General features: G+C 39.1%; 1 protein-coding gene across 1 annotated transcript in view; it reads left to right on the top strand.

Annotated features, from left to right (window-relative positions):
• The first annotated feature begins 476 nt into the window (after window positions 1–476).
• Window positions 477–12,310, top strand: part of ACVR1C (activin A receptor type 1C) — a 94,817-nt gene continuing 82,983 nt past the window's right edge. Inside the window, exon 1 of the mRNA XM_054478800.1 lies at window positions 477–769. Within this exon, the coding sequence (XP_054334775.1) occupies window positions 697–769 (73 nt within the window). The 5' untranslated portion in view covers window positions 477–696. The remainder of the gene's footprint in view (window positions 770–12,310) is intronic.

The following is a 12,310-nucleotide window of genomic DNA, read 5'->3' as shown; positions in this document are numbered from 1 at the left end:
GAACAGAGAGGGCGCCCTTCCCCAGAGGCACAAACGGCCAGGACGCAGGGGTGGGACAAGCCAGTAGGAAGCCCGCGGGGCTCTAACAGCGCAGCCTGGTTGGACTTAAGGACCCTGGACAACAAACGTCAGGAGAGCTAGGAGGCTGGCTCTTCTGCGGGAGGTTATAGAGCGGATCACCTGGGCGCAATCGCCGCGTAGTTGAAGTTTCCCTAAAGTCTCAGTGGGGCTTTTCCTCCCGTGAGGAGCCCCGTTCCTGAGTATCTAGTCCCGGAGGCTCCGCGCCGCTTCCCCACGCCCCCTCTTTCTTCGCCCCAGCTCTGGGCGATCTCACTGCCGGGCACAGGGCCGCCTTTGCCCGCCTGCCCTGCAGCAGCAGGCCCGGGCGGCTGCGAGAGGGCGCAGGGGGCGGAGGCGCGGCAGGGGCGGGCTCTGCCGCCCGCCCCACCACCCCCTCCCCGCCCGGCTGCGGGGCCAGTGGCAGGAGCGCCGCGCACCGCCAGCCGCGGGGGGCGTGGGATGGGGGCGGCCGGGGAGGGGGGCGCCCACAGTGACTAGAGCCAACCGCGCACTTCAAAAGGGTGTCGGTGCCGCGCTCCCCTCCCGCGGCCCGGGAACTTCAAAGCGGGCCGTGCTGCCCCGGCTGCCTCGCTCTGCTCTGGGGCCTCGCAGCCCCGGCGCGGCCGCCTGGTGGCGATGACCCGGGCGCTCTGCTCAGCGCTCCGCCAGGCTCTCCTGCTGCTCGCCGCGGCCGCCGAGCTCTCGGCAGGTACGGTGCTGGTTTCTCTCCCAATGCCCGCGAGGGTGGGAGTTGGGAGGAGGTCTGCGGGTGGGCACGGGGGTGGGGGACAGCGGGTGCTCCGAGCAAACTGACCTTCGGGGCGGACGGGGAAGCGCCAGTCGGATTGAGGGGGCGCGGGATAGGGTGCAGCGTGGGCATCTGACGTCTGGCAGCCGTAGGGGTAGACAGGTGTGTTGGGGACGAAGCCACCGGAAGAGGGAAAAGGCAGCAGGGACGTGGGGGAATAAATAGTAGGGGTGAGGTAGGTGACTAATTTGTGGGCAGTTTGCAGCGAAGAAAATAGGAGAGCGTTTGTGGGTGCGCGCATGGCTGGGAGCTGGGTTTACCCTGCAGGGACCGGGAGGGCTGCAGGTGTGCGTCGGACGCGCTCTGTGCTAAGCCCCTGAGAGCTGCTCAAGGATGGTGGCATGGTGGTGGTGGGAGGTGGTGATTTAGTCTGAGTTTTAGGAGGCGGGGAATACCCCAAAAGCCGCAGATGCCAAGCTATGGAGGCGAGAGTGGGAGCTTAAATCTGTGTGGTTTGCAACGCACATTGCTTTCGAGGTACGATCTTTACTCAGAGTTCCTGGGGAAAAAAATTCTGGCAAGCGCCCCAGAGTTTATAACAGGTCTGTGCCTTGATAGGCTAAATAGAGCCCTCTACCCAATCTAGAAGCCAGACGTTTCTTTATAATGTTTACTAGAAAGTGGGGCAAATGCATCTTTGGTAAAATCATAATATGCTGTGACTAAAAGCCCTTTACCTCGAAAACTATTTTCATTACATTGTCCTGGATTATGCAGAGGAGGAGCAGATTCTTTGCTAACTCATTCTTTAAAAATTTCTATCAGACATTGAAGACATTTGCACATAAAAATCTGGTGTTTTCCCATAGAGCTGTGTTTTGTCCGAAGCTGATTTTGATGCATTTTGTTTTCCCAGATGACAATCTGTTTGACATTAATAGCTATATTCATGGTGGGTCGTTTTCCTCTTAGTGACATGTGCAAGAGAATGATTTGAATGATATGATTGCTGTCATGAACAGATTTCAGTGGCCTGAGAGAATCACTAAATACAATATTCAAACATAAATTTGATTATTGAAAAGAATTAATTGACAAAATCTGAGGATTAAAGCATTCCAGTTATCTTTTAGGAAAACAGCCCAAGACTGTTGGAAAGATGATGGGATGAAGTGAAATATTTGCATTTAGAGTTAATAAATTTATAAGTGGGAGAAAACCAACTACGGGAAAGTCTTTAAAAAATGGGTGAAAACTCTGCTAACTTGGGATACTGAAAGTGCTCTTGACAATTTAATAGAGCTTACAAAAAAAAGTCTTCAAGGTATCACAGTTTTGATGGGGTGAAACTGCCTCTGGAGGCTGTCTGTACAACTCTTTTTATTTGGAGGAGCTGATAACTTGGCTGCACACAATTTTACAAAACAGATTCAATTCTTTTTAATGTAGCTTCAAGGGTATATTTTGTTGTATACCCAGAATCTTTAGAAAATTTCAGAGACCTTGAGCATAGCAACATGCCTCATGTTCTTGAAAAGGCATGGGAACTTTTGACATTGAAATATGAAAAAAATAAAAAAAAAGATAATCCATTCAAAGTCGCTCACTTAAAATTTGAAGTCTAAGAAAAATGCATGATATGGAATAATATAGTAGAGACGTATTTATTGAAGTTGAACTTTTACAAAAAACTTTTCTATGTCAAGTGCAATCGTTTTCAAATCTCCTTAAGAAGTTTTTACCCCTCTGTGTCCCACGTTAACAATGTATATTGCTACTTACAGTATTTATTCTTAACTTTATATAAATCTCTGGCTATTTAGTAGAAAGATTCAAGGTAGTTTTGTTTTGCTGTTCACTTTTTCAATTGGTTTTATCACATGGTTAGCCAACTGTATTTTTACCTGGTCACTTTTACAAATTACACTGTTAATCATATTGGCCATTTATGACATGTACTTGCCGTTGTTGGAATGTTATATGAGAAGTTGTTCTTGATATAATGACATAGTCAGTGAAACTGTGTGACAGAAGGCACCACCTTTCATCTGGATCTGCAGAGCAGGCCTAGGACTTTAAATATCTGAACACATGATAAACCAGTAAACCTTTTTTACTTTGGCTGCTCATTCCCCACATTGTTGTCACCTTAGGGGTGTCCATTGCTCCTTTTTGAGAATCTCAGAAGATAACAGCTGGTAGAGACTTAGAAAAACTATTTATTGGTCTGGACTGGAATTAAAAAAATCAGGCTGGCTGGGTGCAGTGGCTCATGCCTCTAATCCCAGTACTTTGGGAGGCCGAGGCATGAGGATTGCTTGAGGCCAGCAAGTTCAAGACCAGCTCAGGCAACATAGTGAGACACCGTCTCTACAAAAAATTTAAAAACAATTAGCCAGTTCTGGTGGCACACACCTGTAGTCCTAGCTGCTTGGAAGGCTGAGACAGGAGAATTGCTTGAGACCAGGGCTCAAGATTGCAGTGAGCCATGATCACACCACTGCACTCCAGCCTGGGTGACACAGTGAGGCACCGTCTCTAAAAACAAGAGAAATGAAAAACTCAGGCTCCTCTGAGTTGCTCTGATTATGTAGGTTCTGGATGCCTTGATGTTTGATAAGAGAGACCTGACATGGCTTCACAACATTCATCATGTGTACCCAAAAAAGAAGTGGCAGAAAATGTCCTGGAGTTCTCTACTTTGAAGCTGTGATTTGGATGTTACATAGATTTACATATTGTGCATTCTCTTCTAATTTCTTGAAACTCCTTTGTCCTCTGGTCCAGAAAGGATTATTAAGAGTCCAGAAAGCCATATGTTGTTACTCCAAAAATTGAATAAATATTTCCTTAATAACCAGGGTGAGAGTGGGGATTTCAAGTAATGAAATTCTTCCCCCCACCCCCCTGCACCCCCTGCACCCCCTCACCCCCACCGCTAACAATAGTTAGCAGTTTCCACTAAGAGTTTTCCACAGTGTTGCTGGAAGTGAAAGTGAAAGCTCAGGGCTGACTGAGCTTATAAATGCAAAAGATGTTGCCACCTTTGCCCTTCTTTAAGCATAGACATTTCTTGGTTGATTGACACAGATGTGGCAAGAGGCTCCCTGGTTCCAAGGAAGACATCTCTGGCCCAGGAGAAACTATGCTTAGAGATTTCCTCTGAATTGCTAAACTCATACAAAAAATAAAGGACTTTGAGGTGTGAAAGTGAGTAGCTAAGGATGATGCTACATTTTTGACCCAAGCAATGGAAGAATGGACCCTTAATTGGGGTGGGGCAGACTGCAGGAAAAGCTGGTCTGGGGAGAGAAGGGTTGGTGCTGACAGATCACAGGAGCTCAGTTTTGGATATGTTGAGTTCAAAATGCCTCTCAGATGCTGAAATGGAGATGTCAAGTAAGCAATTGGTTTTCTGGGTCTGAAGTTCCGGGGATAAATCTGGACTGATGATAAAAAATTGAGAGCCAGGGGCATTTACTGATAACTTTTCAAAGACGCATTAAATAGAGCCACAGACTTAGCAAATGAGGCAGAGAATACCTTGTTAGATTGAATTTGAGATAAACAATGAATACCTCTTTAGTATAAGTGTGTCACAAGTATGACATGGAACACAAATATATTAAAAATTAATCGCTGTTTAATTCCAATTTAATTGGGTGTTCTGTACTTTTAGCTTGCAAACCAACATAAAAGAAGTCCTGTTGTGAGATAAACCATTCCTGATGCATGTATTTCTGGCTCTTTTATTAAAAAGAGAAGTGAAGACCTATTTTCTAGTCCTCAGCTCTAAAAACCTCTCCTGTTCTAGCTCCGTTACTGTCTTCATTTGCGTCTCCCAATGTGTCACTCCCAACTCTTTGCACAGGATATCTCTCTTCTTCTGTGTGAACCTGAAAGGATACCTAGTTTTCTCCAATCGTACATGAGTATCTAGAAATGAAAATATGGGTGAAAGAAACTAGAATAACTCTTGATTCCCTTGATTGTTGTATGAAAGCCGTTGGTTTTTCCCAAGTTTGCTGTATTTTGGAAGTGGTTATTTTCAGATGCGGTTTTGGAGTAGCTTCCTTTTGAATACACTTTCATGTTTCTCTTTTAGGGGAAATGCTTTCGGGCAGTAGCCAAGACCCACTTTGTTGTACTTTTCTTGGCACTACTTGCATCTCTTGCCGTAAATAAGGTTAAGAGGAGAGGAGATTGGATAGAGGCAGGAATAAGGAGGCTGCTGAGCCCTGTGGGACCTGTTATTCTGATATAGTTTGAAGTTTTAGAGTATGTTCCTAAGAGAGCAATGACAAGATTTTGGGGAAGGGGCTTGAATACATAAATGTCATCCTGAAGCTGTTTAGTTCCTGCTCTAGCTCAGTCTTGACCTACCAAATGATTAATGTTATCTTCAATTTGAGATCTGTAGTGTCCTATAAATGGACAACTGCAGGCATGGATCATTAAAAAGCTCAGATTATGTTGACATATATATAAAGACTCTTTATATATTTTAATAAATAATAGAACAAGAGAATTAATTTTCAAATATATTTAGTAAACAGAACAAAACAAAGGAAAAATTCTAAGCATAAAGAGTGTACTATGTATTATACCTTATCATTAAAAAATTTTAAATTATTTAAAAAAACTTTTGTGGGTGCATAGTAGATATATATATATGTATGGGGTACATGAGATGTTTTGATACAGGCATGCAGTGTGAAATAAGCACATCATGGAAAATGGAGTATCCATCCCCTCAAGCATTTTATCCTTTGAGTTACAAACAATCCAATTACATTCTTTATTTTAAAATATGTAATTAAGTTATTACTGACTATAGTCACCCTATTGTGCTATCAAATAGTAGGTCCTATTCATTCTTTCCATGTTTTTGTACCCATTAACCATCCCCACCTCCCCCACCAACCCCCTACTACCCTTCCCAGCCTCTGCTAACCAGCTTTCTATTCTCTCTGACCATGAGTTTGATTTTTAGATCCCACAAATAAGTGAGAACATGTCGTGTTTGTCTTTCTGTTCCTGGCTTATTTCAGTTAACATAATGATCTCCACGTCCATCCATGTTGTTGCAAATGACTGGATCTCATTCTTTTTTTGGCTGAATAGTACTCCGTTGTGTATATAGGCCAGATTTTCATTATCCGTTCATCTGTTGATGGACACTTAGGTTGCTTCCAAATCTTAGCTATTGTAAATAGGGCTGCAACAAACATGGAAGTGCAGATCTCTTCCATATACTGGTTTTCTTTCTTTTGGGCTATATCCATCAGTGGGATTGCTGGATCATATGGTAGCTCAAGTTTTAATTTTTTAAGGAACCTCCAAAGGGTTCTTCTTAGTGGTTGTACTAATTTACAATCCTACCAACAGTGTACAAGTGTTCGCTTTTTTCCACATCCTTGCCAGCATTCATTATTGCCTGTCTTTGGAATGTAAGCCGTTTTAACTGGGGTGAGATGATATCACTGTAGTTTTTATTTGCATTTCTTTGATGATCAGTGATGTTGAGCACCTTTTCATGTGCTGTTTGGCATTTGTATGTCATCTTTTGGGAAAAGGCTATTCAAATCTTTTGCCATTTTTTTTATTGGATTATTACATTTTTTTCCCTACAGAGTTGTTTTAGCTCCTTATATATTCTAGGTATTAATCCCTTGTGAGAGGGGTAGTTTGCAAATATTTTCTCTCATTCTGTGGATTGTCTTTTCACTTTGTTAATTGTATCCTTTACCATGCAGAATCTTTTTAACTTGATGTGATCCCATTTGTCCATATTTGCTTTGGGCATCTGTGCTTGTGGGCTATTACTCAGGAAATCTTTGCACAAACTGATGTCCTGGAGATTTTCCCCAGTGTTTTCTTGTAGTAGTTTCATAGTTTGAGGTCTTTAATTCATTTTGATTTGACTTTTTTTTGTATGTAGTAAGAGACAGGGGTCTAGTTACATTCTTCTGCATATGGATATCCAGTTTTCCCAGGACCATTTATTGAAGAGACTATCCTTTCCCCAGTGTATGTTCTTGGCACCTGTGTAAAAGATGAGTTCACTGTAGGTGTGTGGATTTCTTTCTGGGTTCTTTATTCTGTTGCATTGGTCTATGTGTCTGTTTTTATGTCAGTACCATGTTGTTTTGGTTACTGTAGCTCTGTAGTATAATTTGAAGTCAGATAATGTGATTCTTCCAGTTTTGTCCTTTTTTCCTTAGGATAGCTTTGGCTATTCTGGGTCTCTTGTGGTTCCATATAAATTTTAGGATTTTTTTCCTATTTCTATGAAGAATGTCATTAGTTAGACCTTATAGTATCTTCTTGGTTTTCCATTGCTTTGGTCTTCTAAGTCTTATATTTTTCACAGTCAATAGTCAAAATCTCAAGATTTATCCTTACATTGTTGAAGAAATTGGGATAGTATGTTTAAGAAATTGAGATATGTTCATAAATGATACACAAATGACTCTTTTGGTAATGGGACCTAGGAATACCAAAACACTGTCTTCTGAGTCTCATCTTCAGTTAAGAGGTGACATCTAGAAAAAGGAGGTGAAACAAGGCAAAGTAACTTTTTCTTATTACCTGGAGCTTTTGTCCCCAGTAGCATGGCAAACTTGAATACGCTCTTCTTTTCAACAACTAAATAGCCCAAGGATAAAGGTAGAGGAGCTGTGATAAACCCGAACCCTGGATCCTAACTCCAGGAAACCATTGAAAGGCTATTCAGTCCTGGCAAAATGAAGCCATAGAGGCTATGGAGCAAGGGACCTCTATTTGCAATACCTCACATTAGTCCAGGTCTCATGGAAACTGGCAGGAGTTCCAGGCAATAATTTCAGGGGCAACTGCTAGGTGAGGGAAAAAGTAGAAAGTCTGTGGAAAGAGGTGGCGGGATCTCTTCTACCAAGGAAGCAGGTTGTACCCTTCCCACACTTGCTGTGGAAAAGAAGGAAGACATAGCCATGACCATAAGCCCCTTGTTTTTCTTGTTCTTTGAAAGCTGGATCCCTAAATCATGTGGGCCACTTGGTTCCCTGAAACCCGAACAATACAAATCACTACTCCTCCTACTTAGGGATCCAGTAAAAAGTAAAAGGATGGAGGAGGTGAGTGGGAGTATGAAACAGACAAGCAAGACCTTATTTCCATAGAAGCCAACACTTTGCTTCTTCTCAGGAGCTACCATTGCCTCATGATGTGCCCCTTGAATTCACTGCTCTGATTGGCCAGCCAGGCTAACACGGCTCTGCTATGTCCTGATTCTTCACTTTTTTTCCTCTAGAATAGCTTCTACTTTCTGTTGTTCTCTTCTGTCTTTTAGACAGTAGGCATGCAAAGATACTGTTTCTTTGGAGCTGTTTTAAATTAATCTCAAGAATTCATGGGTGATTCACTAGGTATGACTCAAGAGCTTGGCTTATTATTATTATTTTTAAAACAATTTAAATTTGCCAATGACTTAAACATCCCAAATTAGATCAATTCCACTTTTTCATTAAACTTTTCACTTCAAGAAAATCATTAGGATGCTCCCATTTTGAAAGTGAAACACACATTTTCTCCCAATCTATTTTGTCATTGTTATCTCATGGTTAATAAAAAGACAGGGATGGATGCTACATCTCTGCATATTGATTAAGCACCTTATACTTTTTTTTTAATGCAACTCCATAATTGACTGAAATAAAGACTCTATGATCAAAAACAGGACTAGAAAAAAATCTAACTCAGGATGTGGACATGTTCAAATAGCTAGAAGACCAGATTTTGAATGTTCTCAACATAAAGAAATGATAAATGTTTGAGGTGGTGGATATGCTAATTCTCCTGATGTGATCATTGGACACTGTATACATGTATCAAAACATCACATTGTATCCCATAAATATATACAATTATGTGTCAATTAAAAAATAATTCAAAACAACAAATATAAATTTTTTTTAATGCATACGTATCCAAGAGATGTTAATTCAGAAACTGGTAATCCGGATTAATACAGCTTAAAAAACCAGATTGTTTTACAACAGAGCCAAAATATATTAAAGAGTATTAACTAATCATGTCTCACAACTTTATCTGATGGCATTTTCCTGGCCTACTCCCTGGAAGTGTATCTTTTTTTTCTCTATCATCTCCATTTTCATTCTCCAAGAGTAAAAATTCTACTCTGTGGACATTTGCTTGCTCTGATAGTCATGGTGAGATTGTGTTCTCACTTAAATTCTACTTGCAATCTGTCATTTGTATTTCCAGAAAATAGACATTACACAAAATTTGACAGGTTGAATACAGAATAATTATATAATTAGCAGAAGATTCCCTATAGAATAATAAATGTGTAACTGAATGAAACTCTTTTTGAAAATCTTTATTTCCTACAGCTACTCTTTAGCTATGTTCTATTAAAAGGCATTCCCTTTTGTAGAGAGAAGAAAGTTGACTTCGTTAAAACAACTGGACCCCTTTAGAAGTATAGAGAGTTATTGTGCCAAATCAAGATGATGTTCCCCAGAATGGCTTTTACTCAACTATGCTTTGGATATTGCCATTACCATGAAGTTTTTTTTGCCATATTTCCTTATTATCCTTTTAATATTTATAGGATTTGTAGTGATGGCCCCTTTAATATTTCTGAAATAGGGAATTTGAATTTTCTCTTCTTTTACCGTGATCAGTCTAGCCGGAGGTTTATCAATTTTATTGATTTCTTGCAAATAAATAGCTTTTGGTTTTATTTATTTTCTCTGTTTGTTTTCAGTTATTTTCTTCTCTTCATTATTTTCTTCATCTACTTTCTTTAGGTTTAACTTATTGCTTTTTATTCCAGGTTCTTTAGCAGGTACATTATATCAAGTGTTGGCAACATTTTCTCAAAGGGCCAGAGTTTATCCTATTTTAGGCTTGTGAAACAAATAGTCACTGTTGTATCCACTTAACTCTGCCTTTGTAGTATGAAAGCAGCCACGGACAATACATAAACAGATAGGTGTTGCTGTATTTCAGTAAAACCTTATTTATAGCCAATAGGCCATAGTTTGCTGACCACATTCAATTATTAATTGAAGACCTTTCTTCTCTTCTAATATAAGTATTTAACTTCTAAGTTTCCCTCTCAGCAACTGCTTCAGCTCATCCATAAATTGTGGTATTGTGTTTTTATTTATACTGAGTTAAAAATATTTCCTAGTTTCCTTTGTAATTTTTTTGGAGCTGCCTGTGTGTTATTTGGATGTCTGTTATTTAACTGCCAAATATTTTAGTAATTTTCAGAGCTTTTTTTCTTCCAGAATTCTACTTTAAATCCATTTGGGCTGAAATAACATAATATATATGATTTCATTTATTTTGAATTCATTTGTGTTTGTTTTATAGCCTGGCACATGTCTGACCTCGTGAATACTCCATATGTACTGGAAAATACTGTGTATTCCACTTTGGATGAGTGGAGTGTTCTGTAAGTGTCATTTAGGTCAAGTTGCTAGACAGTGTTATTGAAGTCTTTTCTATCTTTACTGATTCTCTGTCTTCTTGTTTCACCAGCTATTGAGAAAGGATTGTTGACATCTCTAATTTACTTGTGGATTTATGTATTTCCTTTTTTTGTTTTTTTCTAATTGTTGCTTCCTATGTTTGAATATTTTGTTTTTGGGTACATACACAATTAGTATTATTATGTCCTCTTGATTCATACTTATGATTGGGAAAACTCCTACTTTATCCCTGGCAATATTTGTTATTATGACATGCTTATCTTTATTACTGGTAATATGCTTTGTGTTGAGGTCCACTCTGTTGATATTAATATAACTATCCCACCTTTCTTATGGTTAATATTTATATATCTACTTTTTTAAACTATTGATACAGTTACTCTGTTATTCTAGTTTTCTTGTGCTGAAAGCCTACATATTATAAATTTTCCATTCTCTTATGCTTAACTCATATATATCTTATTTATTTATTTATTTATTTTTGTTTTAGTTTTTTAGTTTTTTTATTTTTTAACTTCTTTTTTAAATTTTATTATTATTATACTTTAAGTTTTAGGATACATGTGCACAATGTGCAGGTTAGTTACATATGTATACATGCGCCATGCTGGTGTGCTGCACCTATTAACTCGTCATTTAGCATTAGGTATATCTCCTAATGCTATCCCTCCCCCCTTCCCCCACCCCACAACAGTCCCCAGAGTGTGATGTTCCCCTTCCTGTGTCCATGTGTTCTCATTGTTCAATTCCCACCTATGAGTGAGAACATGCGGTGTTTGGTTTTTTTTCCTTGCGATAGTTTACTGAGAATGATGATTTCCAATTTCATCCATGTCCCTACAAAGGACATGAACTTATGGCTGCATAGTATTCCATGGTGTATATGTGCCACATTTTCTTAATCCAGTCTGTCATTGTTGGACATTTGGGTTGGTTCCAAGTTTTTGCTATTGTGAATAGTGCCACAATAAACATACGTGTGCATGTGTCTTTATAGCATCATGATTTATAATCTTTTGGGTATATGCCTAGTAATGGGATGGCTGGGTCAAATGGTATTTCTAGTTCTAGATCCCTGAGGTATCGCCACATCGACTTCCACAATGGATGAACTAGTTTACAGTCCCACCAACAGGGTAAAAGTGTTCCTATTTCTCCACATCCTCTCCAGCACCTGTTGTTTCCTGACTTTTAATGATTGCCATTCTAACTGGTGTGAGATGGTATCTCATTGTGGTTTTTAACTCATATATATCTTTACATTTAAATTGGGTTTCTTATAGAGATAGCATATGTTTGGGTCCTGCTTTTTTTAATCCTGTCTTACATACTTGTCTTTTAACTGGAGCATTTACAACATACACATTTAATATATTTACCAATATGGTTGTATATAATAAATCTGTCATCTTATTTTTATATATCCTCTTTCATTTCCCCCTCTTGCCTTCATTTGGTTAAATTGACTAAATATTAGCTTTATATATTATTTTCACTATTAGTTTCTAAGCTATGCCTCTTTATTTTTAGTGATTGTTCCAAAATTGATCATATTACCATAGCTTATTTAAGAACCTTACCATCATATGCCTCCATTTCCCTCTCTTTGTCTTTTGTGCTATTAATCTCATATGTTTTACTTCTAAATATTTTGTAAACCTTGAAACTTATAGTTATTATTTTGGCTTTACGTATTACCTTTAAAGAAATTTAAAAAATGAATATACTATTTTACATTTACCCACCTATTTATCACTTTTAGTACTCTTCATTACTTTGTATAAATCAAAGTTTATATCTGTTGTCATTTTCTTTCAACCTGAAGATCTTCCTTCAATTTGTATAGTTCAGTTCTGACAGCAACACATTCTAATTAATTTTTGTTTAGGGAAAGTTTGATTTTGCTTTACTTTTCCTCCCAACTTTTATTTTTAAGCTTCAAATATATACTAGAATTAAAAGAATTTTAGTTATTGCCCATATACTGACCAATTGGATT

The sequence above is a fragment of the Pongo pygmaeus genome, chromosome 11 (assembly GCF_028885625.2).
Source record: "Pongo pygmaeus isolate AG05252 chromosome 11, NHGRI_mPonPyg2-v2.0_pri, whole genome shotgun sequence".
Classification (NCBI taxonomy): Eukaryota; Metazoa; Chordata; class Mammalia; order Primates; family Hominidae; genus Pongo; species Pongo pygmaeus.
This window is presented reverse-complemented; position numbering and strand designations above follow the sequence as displayed.